The sequence below is a fragment of the Colius striatus genome, chromosome 2, assembly GCF_028858725.1.
Source record: "Colius striatus isolate bColStr4 chromosome 2, bColStr4.1.hap1, whole genome shotgun sequence".
Taxonomy (NCBI): Eukaryota; Metazoa; Chordata; class Aves; order Coliiformes; family Coliidae; genus Colius; species Colius striatus.
The window spans coordinates 114,373,169-114,393,605 of NC_084760.1; the positions used below are offsets into that span (position 1 = coordinate 114,373,169).

Below are 20,437 nucleotides of genomic sequence, written 5' to 3' on the forward strand. Positions count from 1 at the left end.
GGGAGAGACATGTACAGGGTGACTACAGAGGGATATATATGTGTGTGTATATTTATGTATACACACCTGCTTACCTACAACTCTCTCTACATCACTCTTCCTGTAGATAATGGGGAGATATCTACCCATAGGAGATGTGTGCATATATATGTACATATAGGCACATACAGCCCACACTCCCATAAATATATACAGCTCGGGGGACGGCCCGGTGGAGAAGCTCACCTGCCCACGGTAACTCGCTCCCTCCGTACCTCTCCACCTCAAGCCCCCCTCTCTCGGCCTTCCTCCTCTCACCCGCCCTCCTCCGCCGCGGCCGAAGGAGCAACGCCTTGTTACGCTGTTTGTCCCTGCGCTGCCGCCATCGCCGCAGGGCTCGCAGGGGAAGGCGGCTGCGGGGGGCAGGCGGGCGTTGCCATAGCGACATGGCCTAGGCCAGGGGGCGGCCTGCGCTCGGCCCCGGCAGGCGGGGAGGGCCAGGCCGGGCCGGGCGGGGCGAGGCCGTGCCGGGTCGGGTCGGCGGCTGGAGGAGGTGTGGGCCCGAGCGGCCCGGCAGGGATGAGCCATGGCATCGGTGAAGGTGGCAGTGCGAGTGCGGCCCATGAACCGCAGGTGAGTGCGGTCCGGAGCGAGGGGGTCGCCCCGGCCTTTCCCGTGCCCCGCTCCTGAGGGGCCGTGCAGCCCCGGGCGCAGGGCTGCGGGCCCGCAGCCGCCGCTCGCAGGGGGTGCGCGAAACTCCGTGTCCCACCTGTGCAGGCGGGGACTGCCGTGACAGCGGCGGAGGCCGAGGGGGGGCTCTGCCTACTACTTCAGGGCGTTTTGAGCGGCACCGTGTTCCGGGAGCGGCTGCTGAGTCCGCCTCGGCCCCGGTTCACTCTTGTGCTAGAAGGTGTGGGGCTTTTCCTGGAAAGTTTAGGCTGTCGTGGTCCTAGGTGGTGTTGTGCCAGATCCTTTTGTAATGACAAAAAGGTTACTTCAGTGTAGACAGAAGAAAGTGAGAGGCAAGGACCTGCTAAGGTTCTACCACCAGACTTGCAGAATATGGGAGAAAGCTACTTAATCTAGAAAGTACAACTTCATCTAGAAACTCAACTTTATCACCACGGAGAAGCCGTTGAAGTAAAGGTTATTAGTAGGCTGTTTAACCTAAAAGTATAAAAGAGGCAATCTGCCATGCTTACTGTATGGGCAGGACTTTATTACCCCCTTCCTGACATGTGTCACAGAATCTTAAGGGTTGGAAGGAACCTCAAAAGATCACCTAGTCCAACTCCCCTGCCAGAGCAGGACCACTTAGAGTAGGTCACACAAGAACTCTTCCATAGTTTTCTTTGGTGAGACGTATTCCTGCTTTTTCCCCCCACTGCCTGATTTTAGCAAATGCTTCTTACTAATTTTAAAATCTATTCTGTAGATACCTTTTACTTGTCTTTTGAGGATCTGTGACAACAACATAAGTTTCTAAAATATTGATGGGACTTTTTATGTGAAGTGTTTGGTAGCGTAGACAAGTGTTACTTGTGGACCAGAACTCTGATCTGTTGAGAGAAGAGAGAGGGAAATGGAGAGCAAACGGCAGAAAAGGACTCATAACTGTGATAGGCAGTGGAAACACCAACTGATGAAGTGTGAGCAGGAATTTGCAAATGTGGTAAAAGAATGTCGCAATGACTCTGGACTTGACATCTATATTGCACATGGGAGGATAACTTGGATGGGGCTAGGTCACAGCATACATTGAAAATGATGATAATTTTTTGTGGTATGATGGAGGAGAGTGAGCCTAAGAGCAAGGCAGATGGAGTCCTGGTGTAATGAAAGCCACAAGCCAAGAAAATCATCTTTGACACAGCATACTGAGTGGCAATGAGTAAGCTGTGCATAAACTTATCCCGCAAACTGCTGTCTGACTATGGAAATAAGCAAGCTGTGAAACACAGTTGAGTTCAAGGTGTTTATGCAGTAGCACTTGTTTACAAAACAATTTATAGTTCAATGTCATGGGATACTGCTTCTAAGTCTTGATCTTTTTCAGAGGCATGGTTGCTGTACCCAATGATACCCAGTACTGAAGCCTGGGAGCAGCTGGGATCTGTGGTATTTCTCTCTTTCAGTCAGCGCTGGAGTCATGTGCTGTATATTGCAAAACTTTGATCCTAAGCTTCAGAGGATCCAATAGTTTTTCCTGTTGCAATGGCGATCCATAAGCCAGGAGCAGTAATCAATTTCCCTTGTACATACCTTCTCTGAGCTGTGCTCCCTTCCCCTTTATGGGTTGTTGCAGTGTTTTATGGGAGGAAGGCCTTTCTCCCAGTTCAAAGGAACTTTCCAATCAGGTGTTTGTTCTGCAGCACCTATTTTCAAAATCTTTTAACATTATACTATATAGAATTAAATTTAGTTTTGTATATGTCTCAAAATGTGCTTTGGTTTGTTTGAAGCTTAATCATACAATGCAGCTTATTTCATGAGTCATTTTAATTAGAGAAGACAGAGTTAATGAAAGGTTATTGGTAAGACTCTTGCATTATGGAGCAGTTGCACTGCATGGTGTCATAGCACTGCTAATTGTGTAATAAGTCATGAACATGGATCTTGGAATGAATCATGTGATAGGGAGGGAGTTGTTTAGGGATTATTTGCTGTTCCATTGCTTACATGACAAACTTCAGTATTTTTTTTTCCTGCTGTGATTTATTTTAGTCTTCTTGTTCTCTGTCTTGACCTGGAAGGAATTTGTTCATTTTCAGTGCTGTTGTCTAGGCCCTCACCTGTTCTTCTTGAAGTAGTTAACATCACAGATTTTGTTACTCAGAGGTTACACTGGAGAGTTTTGCATGTATCTCTGGATAACATATAAAAAATTCTGTCTAATGGCTTTACAGTTACTCCTTTGAAACCAGCTGTGTGCATGAGTTTAGGTAAATGTCCATCTGTGCTTTGTTTTCCCTCATTCAATACTGAACTGCAATGACAGCCTTTCAATTTATGCTAATATTTTTATGTTTCATAAGGTGGCTAAGAACCTGCCAGCTGGCAGAAGACAAGGTTTTCTTCATTGAACAGAAATCTGTGGGGGAAGGTGTGGTTGATGTATTTTGCTCTGGCAAGTTCATGGTTTTGGCCACCATTATTTCTAAGGTTCATTTTACAGAACAGTCACTGGAAGTATTCGTTTATCATCTTTATCATCATCTTACAATTTGGAGGACTTGACTAGAGGATCCCATATTGAGTCCCTCAAAATGCAGTTTCTCAACAGGATCCTGTTGTTTCTCAGAATGGCTGTTTTCTGAGCAAGTGTAATCATCTTCAAGGTACTTTTGTGTTCACTTACTGAACAGATGACTTGGGGTTGCTGGTTAGTAGTCACTATCTATCATCTGCATAGTGTGAGGCAGTTAAGATCCTGTTAAGCCTAACCTAATTCTGTCTGTCTCTTCTTTTATGCACTGAATCTGCAAAGTTCCAATAAACCCATTGTTTTATGTCCATCTGTTCAGAGCTTTCTAAGAATGAGGGGATGTATTTTCTTACTTACACTCTAGGTCATGTTTTCTTTGCATGAAAACTAGAATTCAATTAGTGTTCAGAGAAAACACATTTATACTCATTTTTGCTCATTAAATAAAACCATCTTAAGTATGGTAAATAAGAAAAAAATGTTTTTATAGTTCATAATAATGAAATATCAACTTGATGCTTTCAGATCCTATCAGTAATTAGTGTGCCCCTCAATTTCTTACACGTGACAGTTCTAATGTATTTGGCTTTTAATTCATGAAATAAGACAAGTGCTTTTTTCCTGATTTTTTTGGTCACCTTTTCATCTGTTTCTTGCAGTTGTATAAACTGGTTGAACAAACTAAATAAAAGTCATATGCTGTCCTTGCCTGCAGAAGATGCAACCAATATCAGAACGTGGCTTTGCACTCCTGTTAAGTTTTCCCTTGTGCTTATCCAGTGCTCTTGATGTTTTAAAATGTGTATTTAAATTAGTCATTTACACTTTTCCACGGCTCTGCTCTTCTTTCCAATATCATGAAATAAAAATTCTCATTTGATTTAAACTTTAAATGGTCAATTTAACCCTGCACACACACACACACACTCCTTACACTTGCTGCTCTCTGAACAGAATGGGGAATGGCAGAAATGTGTGTCAGTGGCTGTGGTGCTCTATGTAGTTATACAATCATTCACATTTATGGCATGAAGATTTAATAGCTTTTAAATAGGGAGACAGAAAAAGGTTTTCTTGTGTAGAGAAGGCTTTTATGTGACTCTGAGATTTATTTGGATCAAAAGCCATGCCAATGTCGATACTTAATCCACAAATGCATTGTGCATGATTATTCGTTCCTCATAAGGCTGGCCCTCTTGGTTTTATGTTATTACACCTCTCAGACTGTAAGTCTAAGTAACTCCTCTGCGTGCAGAGCTGGAATCTGAGTACCTTGGGAAATTTAGGACTAACATTATATTATCTTTAAAAATAACTGCTTGCACAACCCAAGCCTTAGTATCAATAGCAGAGTTTCCAACAGCTCAAATTAATATCGCAATGCAAAGGACAGAGATATAAAATAAGCTGTTTCGTTTTACAAGGAACAAGTGACTAGAGTATTTTTGTAACAGCAAAAAGAGATAAACAAGTAAACAGTGAGCCACCTGAAATATTAATTTCCTTTCTGAGTGTTTACAAGTGATTTAGGTAGGAGCTTACTGGGAATATGAAAGTTGTAGTTAACAGTCTATGCTTTTTAGAATTGAGAAGTGAAGTAAAAGACAGACATGGAGAATATATTACAGAATTTCCAGTGCAAGGGAGAGATGTCTCATGATGAATTGCTGTCTAAAATATAGATTACTGTATGTATTTTTCATTTTCATAAGTTTGTAAAGCTAGTGTTTTGACAAAATTTGTGTAACATCAGCATAACACAGGTGGAGTGAAGAAAAAATTGAGAGATTACAAGCAAGGTATTTATTTATTTAAATACCATATTTGTTTCTGAAGTGCATGGTTAAATTTTTGCTGTGTCTGTTCCTGAGCACTGATTGTTGGTTACTGCTCTTAAGAGATGTCCAGAGTGACAGCAGAAACATAACTCAGAGCTTAAATATGGCCAAGTGTTGCAATACTGGCACTTTCTGAATTGTGTGCATGAGGATAAGGCATTTATCAGCAAACTGAGTTTGCTCTTTCTTATGTTAACTCTTTGAACTTCTGTTTTAATAGTGATGTTTGTGATTTGACTTACAATCATGTACAATTTCTCTATTATAAGAAGTTGAAACATCTGTAAGGACGCATGAGGCTGTGGTGTGCCTTGGGTGAGTGTACCTCTCTCTTGCCTCTGCCTTTATCTGCAGTTGAGTCTCAGTCCAAGTAAAATCTGCTTTGATGCTGAGTTGGCAAGATAAACTAACTGTTCTGAATGTGACTTTTTTACCTTGCTGTATTTTGGGTCCAAAACCTTGAACCTAGCAGATTTTTCCCTTTGGAAAATTGTTTAGAGTGGGTAGACTTCTCTCCCTGGAAGTGAGCTATGCATATATGTATGTGTAAGGACCTTCATCAGTGTGCTACTTGGGTTGTTAGCATGGGACCAGCGTATAAAGATGTTGATTCTTGAACTCTTGAATCTTGATACCAAGAGATCTTGACATCCAAAAAGGATTTCAGTCTTTGTGACATACATTGAGAAATAGTTTTGTTTTGTGTCCCTTATTTCCCACCTCTTCAAGAGGTAGGTAGAGTCTTATTCTACAGGCTGGTCATACACACCTTCTCAGAACAGGCCCTCACCTAAAGAGTGAGGAGGACAACATACATGTCATCTCTCCTTAATAATCACTCCATTTTACCTGACCTGAGTGAAGATGTGCATAATAGATGGATTATGGTTGACATTGACTTGATGATACTCAGTGGGTATGACCAGGTTCTCAGGTGGGGTTAAGAGCAGTGGGCTGCTTTGTTCATTTGTCTTGGCAACTAGGCACAATGATCCTGCCAGTTATGAGACAGCACAAAAATCTAGCACGTGTTCAGTTGTGAGACAGAAGGCCTCATCTGGAGTCCTGTGTCCAGTTCTGGGCTCCTCAGCTCAAGAGGGGCAGGGAAGTGCTGGAGAGAGAGTCCAGTGCAGGGCCACCAAGATGATCAGGGCACTGGAACATCTTTCATACGAGGAAAGGCTGCGGGAACTGGGGCTGTTTAGTCTAGAAAAGAGGAGACTGAGAGGAGATCTTATTAACATTTACAAATATCTAAAGGGTGGTGTCAGGAGGTTGGGACATCCCTTTTTTTAATAGTAGATAGTAACAGGACAAGGGGTAATGGGATGAAGCTGGAACACAAAAAGTTCCACTTAAACATAAGAAAAAACTATTTCACTGTGAGAGTGACGGAGCCCTGGCACAGGCTGCCCAGAGGGGTTGTGGAGGCTCTGTCCTTGGAGATCTTCAAGACCCACCTGGATGCATTCCTGTGCGACCTGATCTAGGTGAATCTGCTTCTGCCAGGGGATCTCTAAAGGTCCCTTCCAACCCCTACCATTCTATGATTCTATCTGATCTGTGTTTCCCTATAGGTGAAATGAAATAGTTACTTTATGGCTGCATATTTAAAGTCCAGGACTTTGAGAGGAGAGGGGTAAAACACACAGGTGTGCCTTTTCTGACAAGGCTATTTGTACCTGACCAGTGTTGGAAAGGGCTCTGCTTCTTAAATGTGGTGAGAATGTGAGCTCTTTGAGCATGGGTACTAACAGTAAATTGTGACATAAACGTTTATAATCATGTAAAAATCCCCTCAAAGATTATAAAAGTCTCACAAATGGTAGTTTATGGCAGTTGTTATTGCTGTCTGTAGTTCTGGAATGAGCAATTGAGCTGGCAGTGTCTGGTAGGAAGCATAGGTGGCTATGTATTGTGAGGCTGCTCTAAATGCTATCTATGCGGATCATATATTTGAGAAAGGGATGTAGTAAGCTGTGTTATAAGGCTGCAAGCAGACCATTTAAAAATTGAGGAAAGGCTAGAGAACTTACTGTTGAAGCAAATGAAGTAGAAGTGACAGGTTGCTGACAGCAGAGCATTGACTCAAACTTGTAGGGATCTGAAAAATATAAATAGAGAAGAGCCTAGTGAATTTACAGAAAAGTCTTGTGTATCACTGGCAAGAATAAGTAAGTGTGACAAAAGTCTTATAGTAGCAGAGGAGATGGTTATGAGCAGGTTTTTTTTTTGGCATAAGGGTAGTAAGTAGTACAGAAAGAATAGTTTAGGCCTGGTTATCTAGGAATGGAAGAAGTAGCAGCCATGATGTGGGGGGAAAATGCTGAAGTTATTTTACTTAGTAGTAAAGAAGGAGAACACTGCAGATGTAAAGCAGAACAGTTGCTTTCCTGAAGAGTTTGTTTTATGTGTTCCAGCCATGTATTTCCAAAGGGCTGGTAAAATGTAGTATTAGACAGCTGTGTTAAGAACAGGGCCTAATGGAAGCATGACCTTTGGTAAAATGAGAAGTTAAAGCCAAATGGAGAAGCTGACACCAAGGACAATTGTTGGCTGGCAATTTGAGTGACACAGGTCAAGGTATTCTAGAAAAATTTGTCGGACTGTCCTTAGGCTTCTGCACCATGGCAAATGCCAGCAGCGCTGAAGCAAGCGGAAACTGAGAGGTACAAGCAGTAGAGAATGCCAACACTCTGGTGGTTTATTTCTCTAGAATTTCTCACCTGTGCTAAAGTACATGGTCTGTGGACATCAGTGGCTTGTTTTCCTGTTCTTTCTATGCCCTTTTCCTCTCTGGTTAATATTTGAAGTTTTGCTGCTTCGAGGCAACACTTTTGATTGTGCTAAAATCACAGTGTAGTTCTTGTTGCGAATATACTGCAGAGCCAAACACTGAAGCAGTGGTTGGTGCTTCCTCCAGCAAGCCCCTGGGTTAGTATCCTGTTAAGTCCTGTTTCTGGACTCTCATTATGTGAATTATGTTGGAAAGGATCAACAAAAATGACGGGAATCATCGATTAAAAAAATATTAAATTACACATGTACTCTATTCTGACTACTGGAATAGATTAGGAGATGCAAATCTAGAAATATTTGCAGGGCTTAAAAAGAAAAATTAAATATTTAGTTATGGCTCCTTCATAATATCTTGGGAGTAATGGATAGAAGCTAATAATGGATCAGCTTAAACAGTACCTAAGGAATTACCGCTAATGAGATAGTTCAGGTTGTGAAAGAGTCTCCCTAGAGGAATGAAAGCCCAGGCAGTTGGGAAGAGCTAATTCCTTTGAAGAAAGTTATTACAGGAAATGATCTTGCTTGAATGGAAAGGTGAGACTAGACATGGGTGACTTTTAAAGTAGCTCCTGCATTTGCCATTGTACGTTGGACTTCCTCTGCAGTGGTTTTTGCACAGCTTTATACACAGGAGAGAGAATAAATAGCATATGCAGTCTTTAAAATGGGATCTTGCTGTTTTCATTAAGCAAGCTGTATCAGGGATGGAGGGCCTCGAGTGCAGAGCTTTATCGTTGTGTTGGTGAACAGCAAACCTGGAGCAGGTTTGACTACTGCAGAAGGAGCTCTAAGGACTTTGAGCAAAAAAGTGGGTTCCCATTAGCTGAAGAGTTAATGTCTGGGACTGATGGTTCCATCATAGACTGGGAAGCCCACATAGAGCCTCTTGTTCATATGTGCTTATTTTTCTGTCCTTTTTAGTGCTTTAATGCAAATGCTTCAAAAGTTTTCAAGCCTGTGGGATTTTTCACAATTCCTACCTTGTTTCAGCTGTCCTCTTTCTTAACATTGAAGAACAAAGACCTTCCAGTGCCACTGGGGCCAGAGCGTGGTGGCAGTGTGGGTACATGTGGGGCAACATAATTCAACTGCCTCATTTACAATTTCTAATCACCAAAACTTTATGATCTTAAGCATTTTGAACGTAAAAAACTAGTTTTAGAATAACATTTCCTGATTTGTTTATTTCATTATTATCAAACGCATTGCCAGGTTATGTGTGCATGTTGTATCACTAAAATGATAAACAATAAAATACTTTAAGACTGCTTTTTGGTGAGAGCTCCCTGAGATCAGCAGAGAAATAGGTAATGAGTCTCTGCATTTCAGTCCTTGTATTGAAACAAAGGCAGAGAAAGATGAGTTTGTAGGTTACTCAGGCTTTGTCTATTTAAAATTAAGACCAGTTTAAAAATAAATGGGATTAGCACTCAGCTGTTTTAACCTAGCTGAGCTCTTGGACTTGAAGACTCTTAGAAGTCTGAGTATCTGAAAGGCAGATATTGTTGGTAAGAACAGCTGACTGAATTGAAGAGCAAAGTCCATTATTTCGCTGTAGCTGTGAATACAAAGCCAGGGTTATTTACTGAGAGAGGGTTTTTCAGAGTTGTCTAACAGAAAGAGGGTGTAGGTGGCACTTAGCATCTTAGTTGCTGATGGACTGTAGATTCAGACACTTCAAGTATTGACTGTATGAAGTCTTTTCTCCAAAGAGTTTGTATTGTAAATACAAAGCAGTAGTGAGACAGAGAAAGCTGGAGTGCAGCCATCATTCTTCTGTATGCTTATACATTTGAAAGACGCTTGTATTTAGATAACTGGAGTCATTTTTGTTGTTCAGTCCAGATTGTATGTGTCTCAATAGATCAAAAGAATGACAGAACAATAGCCCTTTGGGTTCCTTGAGGGGCTAGTAGATCTGTGAGGTCAGGCATAGGTTCTGTTTCCCTGAATTTCTAATTTGAGGACCTCCTGCCTCAAAAGAGAAAGGCCCTGTGGGGAAACCATGTGATTTCTTTGCACCTCACTTTGCTGTACACAGGAGGTCAATACTGAGAGGAGTAAAAGAACAAATCAGATGAATGAAGATAATAGAAGCAAAATATTATGTGGAGTAAAATCCAGGAGTCCTAGAGAAAGTTCATAGTGTCATAACCGTTACAACCAAATTCTGGGATGTCATTCAAATCAGCCTGATCGTGTCTGAGGTTATATTTTATGTTGCTTCTGCCAAGGATGTGCATTTGCTACGTTTTCTTAAAGACTGACATCAGAAATGTGTAAAACCTAGCTGTGTAGTACTAGTTCCTTTAGGTAATGGCATTACTGAGTGTGGTCTGATGCTCCATCTATGCATGCCAAGCAGAAAAGTCACTTTTGAGGTGGTCTGCTCGTTGAAGATTAAATATTTTTCAGACTACTATGTCATTGTTGATCATGGCATGTGTTGATACAGTAACTTTAAAAAGTCAGCTGTTGCTGAGGCTCTTAAAACTCGGTTATGTGTCTGCCCTGATATGAATTGTTGGAAGGTGAAGTCTACCTATAATATTATTAAAAATACAATTTAAAAAGCAAGTCAGATACAGGATTTAATGTAGCATCCAGCCTGTATGTGTTACCATAAGCATGCCTAGTTTCCCCCCAAAAGCTAGATATCATTTGACACAAGACAGCGCAAGGACACCTGTATGTTCATTTTCCAGCAGGGCCTTACTGCTGGAGATTAAACTACTGCCTTTTAGTATTCTTGCTTAAATTTATTCATATGGCTAAAAGCATTTAATCTAGGTTGTCCTTCATACAAGAACTGTTATGTGTGTACTAGTATAGAAACTTGAGTATTTCTGTTTCAGGATATGAACAAGATTTCCCCTGCTTTCTCTGTCACTGAGTATATTGTTCTGGTTTCACTGGCTTCTGCACTGTCCAGAAAGTTTGGGGAAAGCTAGACCTCTAATTTGCAAAGCTTGCCAGTGCTTTTTATAAAGCCCCTATCACAAATGGGAACATGAGTATCGTCATACTATTAAGATGATACTGATCATAGAAAACCTTAGGCCCAAACAAAATGTGTTTTGTGAGAAAACTCTCTTTTAAAGTACCAATTACGTGCACAGTTCTCTTACTGAGGTACCATCGAAATTGTATCCATAGAATGCTGTTTCTTTTAACTTCAATACCCTGGATTTTTTTCTTCTGTTTTCTTTTCTGGCTTTACTTAAGCTGTAACTTGAGAGATGGTAGAGCCTGTCTGTGAGCCAGTTAGGTCTCACCTAGCAGCTTTTTGAGTATGTTGGCCAATGTCAACCAGATTGGACAGCCTGGTAGGGGTCTTGAAGATAATGAAGATGTGTTGTTCAGACAAAATGTGTGACTGTAAGAGTCTGCAGAGCTCCCTGAATGAGAAGGAGACTGCAGCCCTCACCAGCTGTCAGAGGATCCACCTCAGAACCTCCCCTTAAACCTAGCCTGTAGGACATCTGATTGCTGTTGTGCTGCTTGATGTACAGTGTGTAATTGTTAATTTTTGGCTATATTTGTGTAAATGTGTCTTCAGTCATTCAGTTATGGGCTTGTAGTCATGTCAGTCAACAGCACGAGGTCACTTTGAGCTCAGGATATGCTGGGCTATTGCTATGCTATGGAGACAACTGTGATTTCTGTACAGTATAATCACATGTGATTAAATCAAATTGCTTGACCTGCTCTGATTTCAGGTCTCAGCCAACGTTATATTGAAATTACTTGTTATTGATGTTTATAGAAAAAATTACTTCAAAGGGTAATGAAGATGTTTTATAAACAGACCACTGTACCTAGATATGGATTCACAGTTTTAAAAAAAGTTGTGCTTTCTACAAAAGGATTCAATAAACATTGAAGAAGTTAAAAAAACAAAGCCACAAAAGCAAACAAAAACCTCTGGATAGGAACAAGAAATTGTGTTATATTTGAGGTTTCACCAACTGTACTTTTCCTGTAGTTACAGAAAGTAGCAAAGAATTTCTTATGTAGGAGAGTTTTTGATTAAAGCATACAGTTGAATTGAATTTTCTTGTATTAAGAGTTACTTGGACAAAGGAATATGCTCCTCGTCCATGTAATTCAACTGAACATGAGGGCAGATGTACAGTTAGTATGGTACTGAGCTGCGAGAAAAAGCCAAGTTCTTTCTGTGACACACTTTGGTCTTGTTTTTCAGTTAAATCTACCTTGAATTGTCCTAGTCAGTAAGCAACTCTCATGCCTTTGGTTTGTGACCTTCGAAATACAGCAGAGTAGTGTACAAGCAGAGTGATAAAACATGAACTGTGTGAAGATTGCGTCTAAAATGTGAATATAAGAAGCAGCAGGCACTTTGCTGAAAAGAGAAGCCATTGAGCATGGTTGAGTTGCTTTTACAAGTGCTCAGACTATGGTTTTGAGTAGCTGAAAAACAAAATCACACACCTGCTCTTCAGTATAATTCTTTTCCAATAGATGTTCCATTATATATCTACAGTTAAGTGAATTTCCTAGAGTATATTTTACAGACTCTTTCTGTTTTGACACAGAGGTGCTCTGTAAGCAGTTCAGGTAGTGCCTACGTCCTTGTCTGTGCAGCCTTGCAGGTTTGCTGAAGTGGTCTATTTGGGAAAAGTCATGGCACTTCTGCCCTTTTTTGGTTTTCTCCTCCCACCCAGATGCAATGAGTCTTGTTCATTCTGTTTGCTTCTTGGAGTCACATCTGACAGATGTAACAGTGTTCACAACTGATTCTCATAGTATCCGTTTGATGGAAAACATAACATCATGATTGTCTCATGACATAAGCTATAATGTTCTGCTGTCTGAATAATACAGAATGGATTAATAAAAAGCCACTGTTTAAATAACTGAACCTTCCATTGAAGGATCTTAAAGGTAAGAAGTTGGAAAAAGACCAACATATTTACATATCTGTAGTAGGGATTTTTCTAAAGCTTCCCTCGCTGATTTATATTTGAGGTAATAATGTTTTGCCATTCCCTACTCACTTCTCCCTATGGGGGAGGATCTTCAGAAAGTCTTCTAGAGGAGTGAATAAGAGCCATAATGAACAGTGGTCATTGAAAGTTGCCTTGAAATCTGGAGTTGCTGCTAATATTTGTCTACCTGCAGTATGATTTCGACTAGATGCCCGTAGAGGTGCAAAAACCATTCTGGTCTTTACCTTGAAAATAAGCAAGGAATACAAGGGAAGATGAGATGGAAGCTTTATATAGAGATATCAATGTTTGAGCTTCTTCCATGAAGCTGCCATGTTTTGATATAGCTGCTGAATCATCTTCAGTTTGGGGCAGTTCATAATGCAGGTGCCCCTTGTGATGAAAAGAAATTATTAGAACTTTGCCCAACTAAGCCATTTATCAAGTTATCCCATTACAAGGCAAGCGGCTGGTTCTGTCAAGCCTGTATTGATGTTGATATTACATTAAAGTACCAGTATTATTTGAAATAGTTTTTCTGATAGTTTTTGTTTTTCTTTCTTTCCCTTCTCCTCCTTGCAATTAAGTGCCACATCACTGGCTGGATTTAGCAATAGTAGAGGATTAGTAACAGCACAGGGCTGATGTGTTTCCTGGTGTCTATGCCAAGAAGCTTGCCTACTCTGTAGCTTGGTTAGGGGCCATGGGATCACGGGTTATAAGTTTCCTTCCCTTGTGATTGTGAAACCACGTGGTTGGTGTATGAAACAGGAGTGAGAACAGCCTGGAGGCTGGCCCTAAACACTGCTGTGTGAGCAGGCTGGGCTTGGTAAAGAGCAAGCTTTCGTAAATCATCAAAGCTTTAATTGGGAACTAGTTTTGGCAGCCAGCCACCTTGTGATAAGAGGGCTGGAATCTGCGGGGGCAGAGTCTTTGGTTAGTGTCTGGGGCTTGTCTCTGGGCTGACACAGGGCTAGTGGTTCCTGTGGATGCCGGAAGAGTGGCTGGTTGCACCAGGGTTCTCCTAGCCCTGAAAGTTCTCAGAAGGGTACCTTGCACTACAATACAGCTATTTACAGCCTGAGCCTTTAATTAAAATGGAACTTGCAATCAAAACTTTTTGAAAAGGACTCATCCCCTGCTGAACTGCATTAAATGAGTGCCTGGGAATTATTGACATCACGCAAGCAGTTGTTTTTTATAGTATGGACTCTTTATATGTACAATAAATTATACTTGGGTGTCTCATACTAAAATGAAGTTTTAGCATTTCATTCATCTTAGTTCTTTTAACTTCTCTCAGGTTGGCTTATTGATTCTGATAATATTCTTGTTTCAGGTTGATCTCCTCCCATCCTTTCTCCTACAAAAATGCTAAATTGTATTTATGAACCTTTGTAATTGAGTAGTGCTTTATAAGGCCTTTTTTTTTTTTTTTACTTTGAAATCCTAATTCTTTATAATGTCTAGTATTTTTATTATCACTTTTATTACAAAAATTGACTGTAAGCCTCTCAATTTTTTGTAGCATATATATGGATGTTAGACTTCAAACATTCTGTATTACTTTTCCATCATTGCGTAGCTTTAGGTTTTATAATATGGAAAGTTGGCAAAGTCTGGGAAAGAAAGCACCAACATATTTTATTATTGTCCTTCATCCACGTCAAGCATGAAGAAATCCAGACAAAAAGCAATAATTCTGGCCCAAACTTGTTCCTGCTTAGAGTTCTTGCAAACTTTCTAGAGGAAGTAGGTTACAAATGATGTTTGAAACAAATTTTCTTAGTAAAATAGAACATTTATTTGCACCACAGTACTTTATTACACCTTTGCTGAGCAAATAGCTGAGGACAGGTGGAGACTGTTGAGGAAGCAGTATCAGTGGTAGCCATCCACAAGCCACATTACTGCAATGCCCAAATCTGTTTCCTATGAAAAAATACCATTGGAAACTTCTCCATCTCTCTGGTTATTGCTTATAGCTGTCTTTTAGTATTTCAGTCTCTTAAGCATAGGCTTAGTAAAAGCTATGAAGGATGATGTGGAGGTGAACAAGAGGCATCCCTTAAAGACATGCCTCTTACATTTCACTATGGTAGGTCTAAATTCAGTTGTATAATTAATACTGTAATTATTACAATTAAATATTGTATTAGTTTAGAAAATAACTTACTTTATTGATATTTAAATAAGCACTTTTATTTGCCAAATCTTTATTTGTTAATGTAGATTTTAAAATGGATTTTGCAAACCTGAATGAGGGTAGCTGCAGAGTCAGCTGAGGAACAGAGGTGATCCAGCACACCAGGAGGAAGAAAATGTCAGAAAATCTTAAACTCGAGTATACTCCCTCTTACTAGAAAGAAGTTTATCTTCTCCATTTTTGGTTGGTGCAAACAGTGATCCAGTGATCACCGAGACACCGTTTAATATGCTAAAGCAGTGCTGTGTTGCTCTTAAGCCCTCTACTTTCCTTTGCACCAATTGGGAGTGCCAGTTTGTCAGGTGACTCGGCAGATGGTTTTCAAACAGCCATATCTGTTAGCATTTGGGGAGGGAGTTTTTTACGGTGTATATAGCAGCCTTCCTCTCCTGGCTCTTTTTTTCATTGCATGTTTTTAATAATGCGGGAGTTGTTATCCTCAAGGTTATCATTCAAGAGCAGCCTGTATTACTCTTATGACTTAACTAGAATGAAATCTCATCTCTAGCAAGCAGGTTGATACATGGTGGTTTTAGACACTAAGCTGGCAAATTTTTATGATAGTTTTGCAAACAGTCAGGAACAACTGACGTGAAATAGATGTGGGTGCATGAAAACACTGCTGCAGATTTTTCTTCATGGAAGCTTGCTCCGGGAAACAGCAAACCCATGTAACACTACCTTGGTAGCAGAACCTCTCTCCTACATTGCCATGACACAACAGCTCAAAAAATATATTGGGTACCTCATTTCTAAGAGTGTTTTAAAATACAGGAGGTTTATGGTTTAAATATTTAGTCTCTGTTACCTAGACTGTATGGGTAAATGGGAACTGCTGCTACTGGGACAGTGGTAAGAGGCTGGGGCTTATCTTGTAATGTTCTGTTTGGAGATTCCTTAGAGCCACATAATTGACCTTGCTGGGCCTTGGATCAGAATTCTTCAGATTAAGAACAAACTACTTAATTGACTTGCAGAGTCAAACTTCTGAAGCAGGTTTCCCCAACTGCTACTTTTGTTTCTAGACGAAGGGATTTGGAGGCGAGCCCAAGTACTTCAAATATATCCCATAGCAGTAAATAAACATTGGTCACAACAATTAAAAAATGAAATAAAAATGAATTCACTTGACAATTAACACTGGCATACATCTTGCTGAGTGGAAATATGACTCTTGATGACCGTGACGTGTTTTATTTAATATACTCAAATTTTGTATGTGTTTGGTTTTTTTCCCAGGGAGAAAGATCTAAATGCAAAGTTTATTATTTCAATGGAAAAAAATAAAACGACAATCACAAACTTAAAGGTGAGTAAACACAATTGTAAATAGGAAGTCTTAACTGAATTAGCTGCCAGAGTATGACTGGACAAAACAGTGGTGCTCACTGCACTCTGGGGAACAGTCACAAGTTTTTAAAATACAGTGTTGAAGTAATCCTTTGGAAACAGGTTAAACTGTTAACTTCCTGCACCATGATTTTCTGAAAATCACTGAATAGGCTGTATCTCAAAGGTTTTTCTAAGATTTATCAATCTGGTCGTTACTTAGCTGGAAGATGAAGGGCAATGATAGAAGAGAGTTATGTGCCTGGTTACTAGTAAACCTTTGCTTCATCTGTAGAAGAAATCTTCTGGAATTCACAGGAAAATGAGTTAACTCCCCTAAAAAAATCTCTTTCTATAATATTTTGATGGTAGTTTTTAACATTTTTCTCAGAAATCAGTTTTTTTCAACATAGGTTTCAATGGCAAATATATGAAAAGGAATTTCAGTTTGTAGTTTGTTTAGATTGATGCTCTAATTACTATTCCTGGAGGTGTTCAAAAGAAATGTAGATGTGATGCTTAGAGACATGGTTTAGTGGTGGATGTGGCAGTGCTGGGTTAATGGTTGGACTCCATGATCTTAAAAGTCTTTTCCAACTTCCATAATTCTGTGAATATTGCTGAAGTATAGTGCTAGCTGTCATGTCTTGAGCATGATGATAGCCTTAAGCAGCAGGTATGTGGCACCATTTTAATTACGATGGCATATTGAAATGCTGTTCACAGTACAAAGGTCTCTCTGGCTCTTATTGTGTAGGATAATCCTCTATTCTGAATTACATATAGGACTGATTTATCTGAATGTAAGTATGGTGACAAAACTGTACTGTGGTGTTTGGAGCAGTCAGCTAAAATCCAAGTAACTCCTGCTCTGCTGTCTTGTAGCATGACTATCTTTCTTGTGGAAGAGTATATATATTGCTCATTTTCTCACTGTTGTTGGAATAATAGGCTAACCTATTGTCATAAATTTTTAAATGTGTATAGCCTTATGTTAAATTTACATTCTGATTGTTTATTATAAATTGTTTTAATGACATTCATCAGGATGTGTTGTACCAGCTCTTTTTGCTTTTAATAGATACCAGAGGGTGGTACTGGAGACACAGGACGAGAAAGAACAAAGACGTTTACCTATGATTTTTCCTATTTCTCAGCAGACAGTAAAAGTCCCAGCTTTGTTTGTCAAGAAACGGTAGGATTTCTGGATGTTAATAATTGATTTCTTTCTTTCTTTCTTGTTTCTTTGGCTTGAAAACATTCTTTGAAATTTCTTTCCATTGAAAGTGATTTTTATATCATTTAGAAACTCCCAAGGTATCCGAGTATTTGAATTGTGTTTTGTTTTCGGGTTTTTTTACATTTCTCTAACATTAAGTGCTGTTTTTTCTAATCCAGCAGGCTAAATGCTTTCTTTCTAGTTCTCTTGTCTAATTTGTTTTGTAAGGTCAAGTTAGAAAACTCTGAGCACTGGATTTGTTTTTGAAAAGAATCACTTTTGAGAAACAAGCGTCTATCTTTAATTCACTTAGACAGAAACATCCTTCTTACCTGGTTGAAGTGGGGTTTTTTTGTTGTTCCAAGTCTTGGTACACATTGAAGAAGATTCTTCTTTTTCCTCCCTTGAGTATTCAACTTAAGAAAGGACAAAACTGCATCTGAAGAGAAAATCAAACTAGTTTCCAGCAGTTCTAGTCACATGGCTTTATTAGAACCTTAGCAAATGCTTTCAATTGAGCATGCAGGGTGTTATTTACCTTAATTAAAGCAACTTTGATTGTGAATTTTTGTGCTCTGGTTCGAACTGAAGCTTGAGATTTTGGTTGTGGTCTGCAGATGCAACAAATTGTTGCTCATACGAATTGATTAGGGTCTCAGTTAAGTATTACTTAGTTTCATGAAAGTGCTTGTAATTCTGAGCAATAACTGACTATCATTTTCTCAGTTCTTGATCTAGATGAATACATCTCCATAAAACAGTATTAATGATATCTTGGTACATAGGAAAGGTCTGCAAAGTGTACTGTAAAAGTAGTTATACAAATTCTTCTTAAGCACTAATTTGTGGTGTCAGTTTACAGATATTTAATTCTTGCATCCTTTAGGTAGCTGTTTATTTACCTGACTTCACTTTTGGGGAGTAAATGTTAGACAAGACCTCATGAGAAGAATCCTAGGAAAACAATACATTATGGAGTCAGGTTGTTGCTGTTGCAATGCAGGTTTTTTCCAGAATCTGAATGTATTGTGAAATAATGAAGTTAATTCTTGTTAAAACAGATATTTACAAAAGAAACTTGATTTAATATAAATCTATATCCAAATTATATCCATTATTGGTGTACAAATCCCACATCTAAGTGATAAATCAAGTTTTCCTTGAAGTTTTTTCTTTATTGGTGCCATTTTGTTTCAGAGTGAAGCCTTCACATTGAGGCAAGATCTATATAACTTGCCTATGTCAGGAGCTTATAGAAAAAAATGAATTGAAATGCCCATATAGAGATCACTGCAGCAGCCTTAGGCAATGATTTTTTTTTTCTCAAAGCTATGAACTTTGTGGTTTGTAGTAATAGGATGCTAACAATAAATCCTAAACATGGTATAGATGTCCATGTGTATCCCATAACTCCCGACTGCCTCCTTCATCCTTACTGGTAAGAGTGCTAACTTCTCTTGCTCAGCCACAAAAATATTGTTGTCCCCATGTCAAGTGTAGTTTTAGTTACAATGTGCACAGCACGTTGAAAACAAAAAGAGTTTTCAAACCAAGAGAATACAGTTTCGAAACAAATCTTGCAGAAGCTATTGTTTTGCTTGTGTTATTAATTTCATATTTAATTGGAAGACTTTGTAGTTAAGCTCTTATCAAGTTGCTGCAGAGTTTCTAGTTTACTGCACCAGTGGCAGAGAAGGACTTCTTTCATTCATGTTCATCTTGCCATGGAATGAAATTGATCTTGATTGTTGGTAATGTGGTTCCTAGTATGCTTTGTTCACAGTTGTATTTTTCTATTTGAAAGGCAGAAAAATAAGAAATGGCAGTCTGTCTAATACTACATACTCAATTAGTATGCCTTGTAGATGCAAAATATGCTTTAATATTAAAAATATACAATGGGAGTGACAGTTTACTATCAGGCTACTTAGTTTGTGTCTGTGGAAGAGAAACAAACTGAGTTTTGACGTTTACAGCCCTTTTGTGACAAACCAGTGTGCCAATCCTTTGGTTCTGACAAAGTCCCTTCCTAACAATGTCTTCTCTTCAAACCCATGTGTTAGGCCTCTCTGTTCACCCAACACCTACTGTAGCAGTCCTGTGTACTACCTAAAATCACTTTGCAAGGTATACACACATTTTAAAAAGAAAACCACCATCAAAATAGTAGCATATAAAGACTTGATCCAGATGCTGAGTTGAAAACTTGGACATAGAGAAAAGGCAAAGAGGGGAAAAAATAAAGGAGCAGTTATTTGGGGAGGGGATAATTCAACTAAGATGACAAATGACGAGCAAAAAGGAAATTGTGCTTTGGCTGATCTTTATATTCTTCCTCTTTGAGAAGTATATCTGTTTACAGTACTGTAATTCCTTTGCTCAAGGGAAGGTCAAGGTAAGTATTCCAAAGGCATGCTTGCAACTGAACATTAATGATTAAAGAAATTGCCCAGCACTCCTGCAAGAGAGGAGTGGCATGATTATACTGTGCACATGCCATTTGCTATTAATAATGACTTGTACACCTTGATTCATTTAAACCACATATGCAGGGGACTAGTAGGCAAATTATGTGAAGCATCTGTGAGATTTTTGAAAGTCACATGTGGACTGGGAGACCAAAATTAATATTTTCATTGGCAGAAATGCTGCACCAAGTATTACCTCTTTCCCAGGGGACTAGTGAAGTTATGGATGGAAATACGGGGGAATGGTAATGAAAGGCCAGGAATCTGGGAGGGATACTGGAGCCAGTATTGTAGAGGAAAGTGGTGAAGGCATCTGGTTGGAGCTGAAGTTATTGGATGAGAATAGGCTCCCATATTATGGGATGTGGAGGAGTGATTGTTACCAATTTGTAAATGTTGAGGGCAAAAGAAAGGGGACTAGCTGATGAAAGAGGGTCCCTTGCTA

The 20,437-nt window shown here is 39.5% G+C and overlaps 1 protein-coding gene across 5 annotated transcripts in view; it reads left to right on the forward strand.

Moving 5' to 3' along the window:
• Positions 1–393: 393 nt before the first annotated feature.
• The window catches only part of KIF16B (kinesin family member 16B), a 137,753-nt gene continuing 117,709 nt past the window's right edge, over positions 394–20,437 (forward strand). For all 5 annotated transcript variants that reach the window (XM_061989218.1, XM_061989220.1, XM_061989221.1 and 2 more), the window contains exons 1-3: positions 394–612; positions 16,216–16,285; positions 17,387–17,500. In XM_061989218.1, coding sequence (XP_061845202.1) covers positions 566–612; positions 16,216–16,285; positions 17,387–17,500 — 231 coding nt within the window. In that variant the 5' untranslated portion in view covers positions 394–565. The remainder of the gene's footprint in view (positions 613–16,215; positions 16,286–17,386; positions 17,501–20,437) is intronic.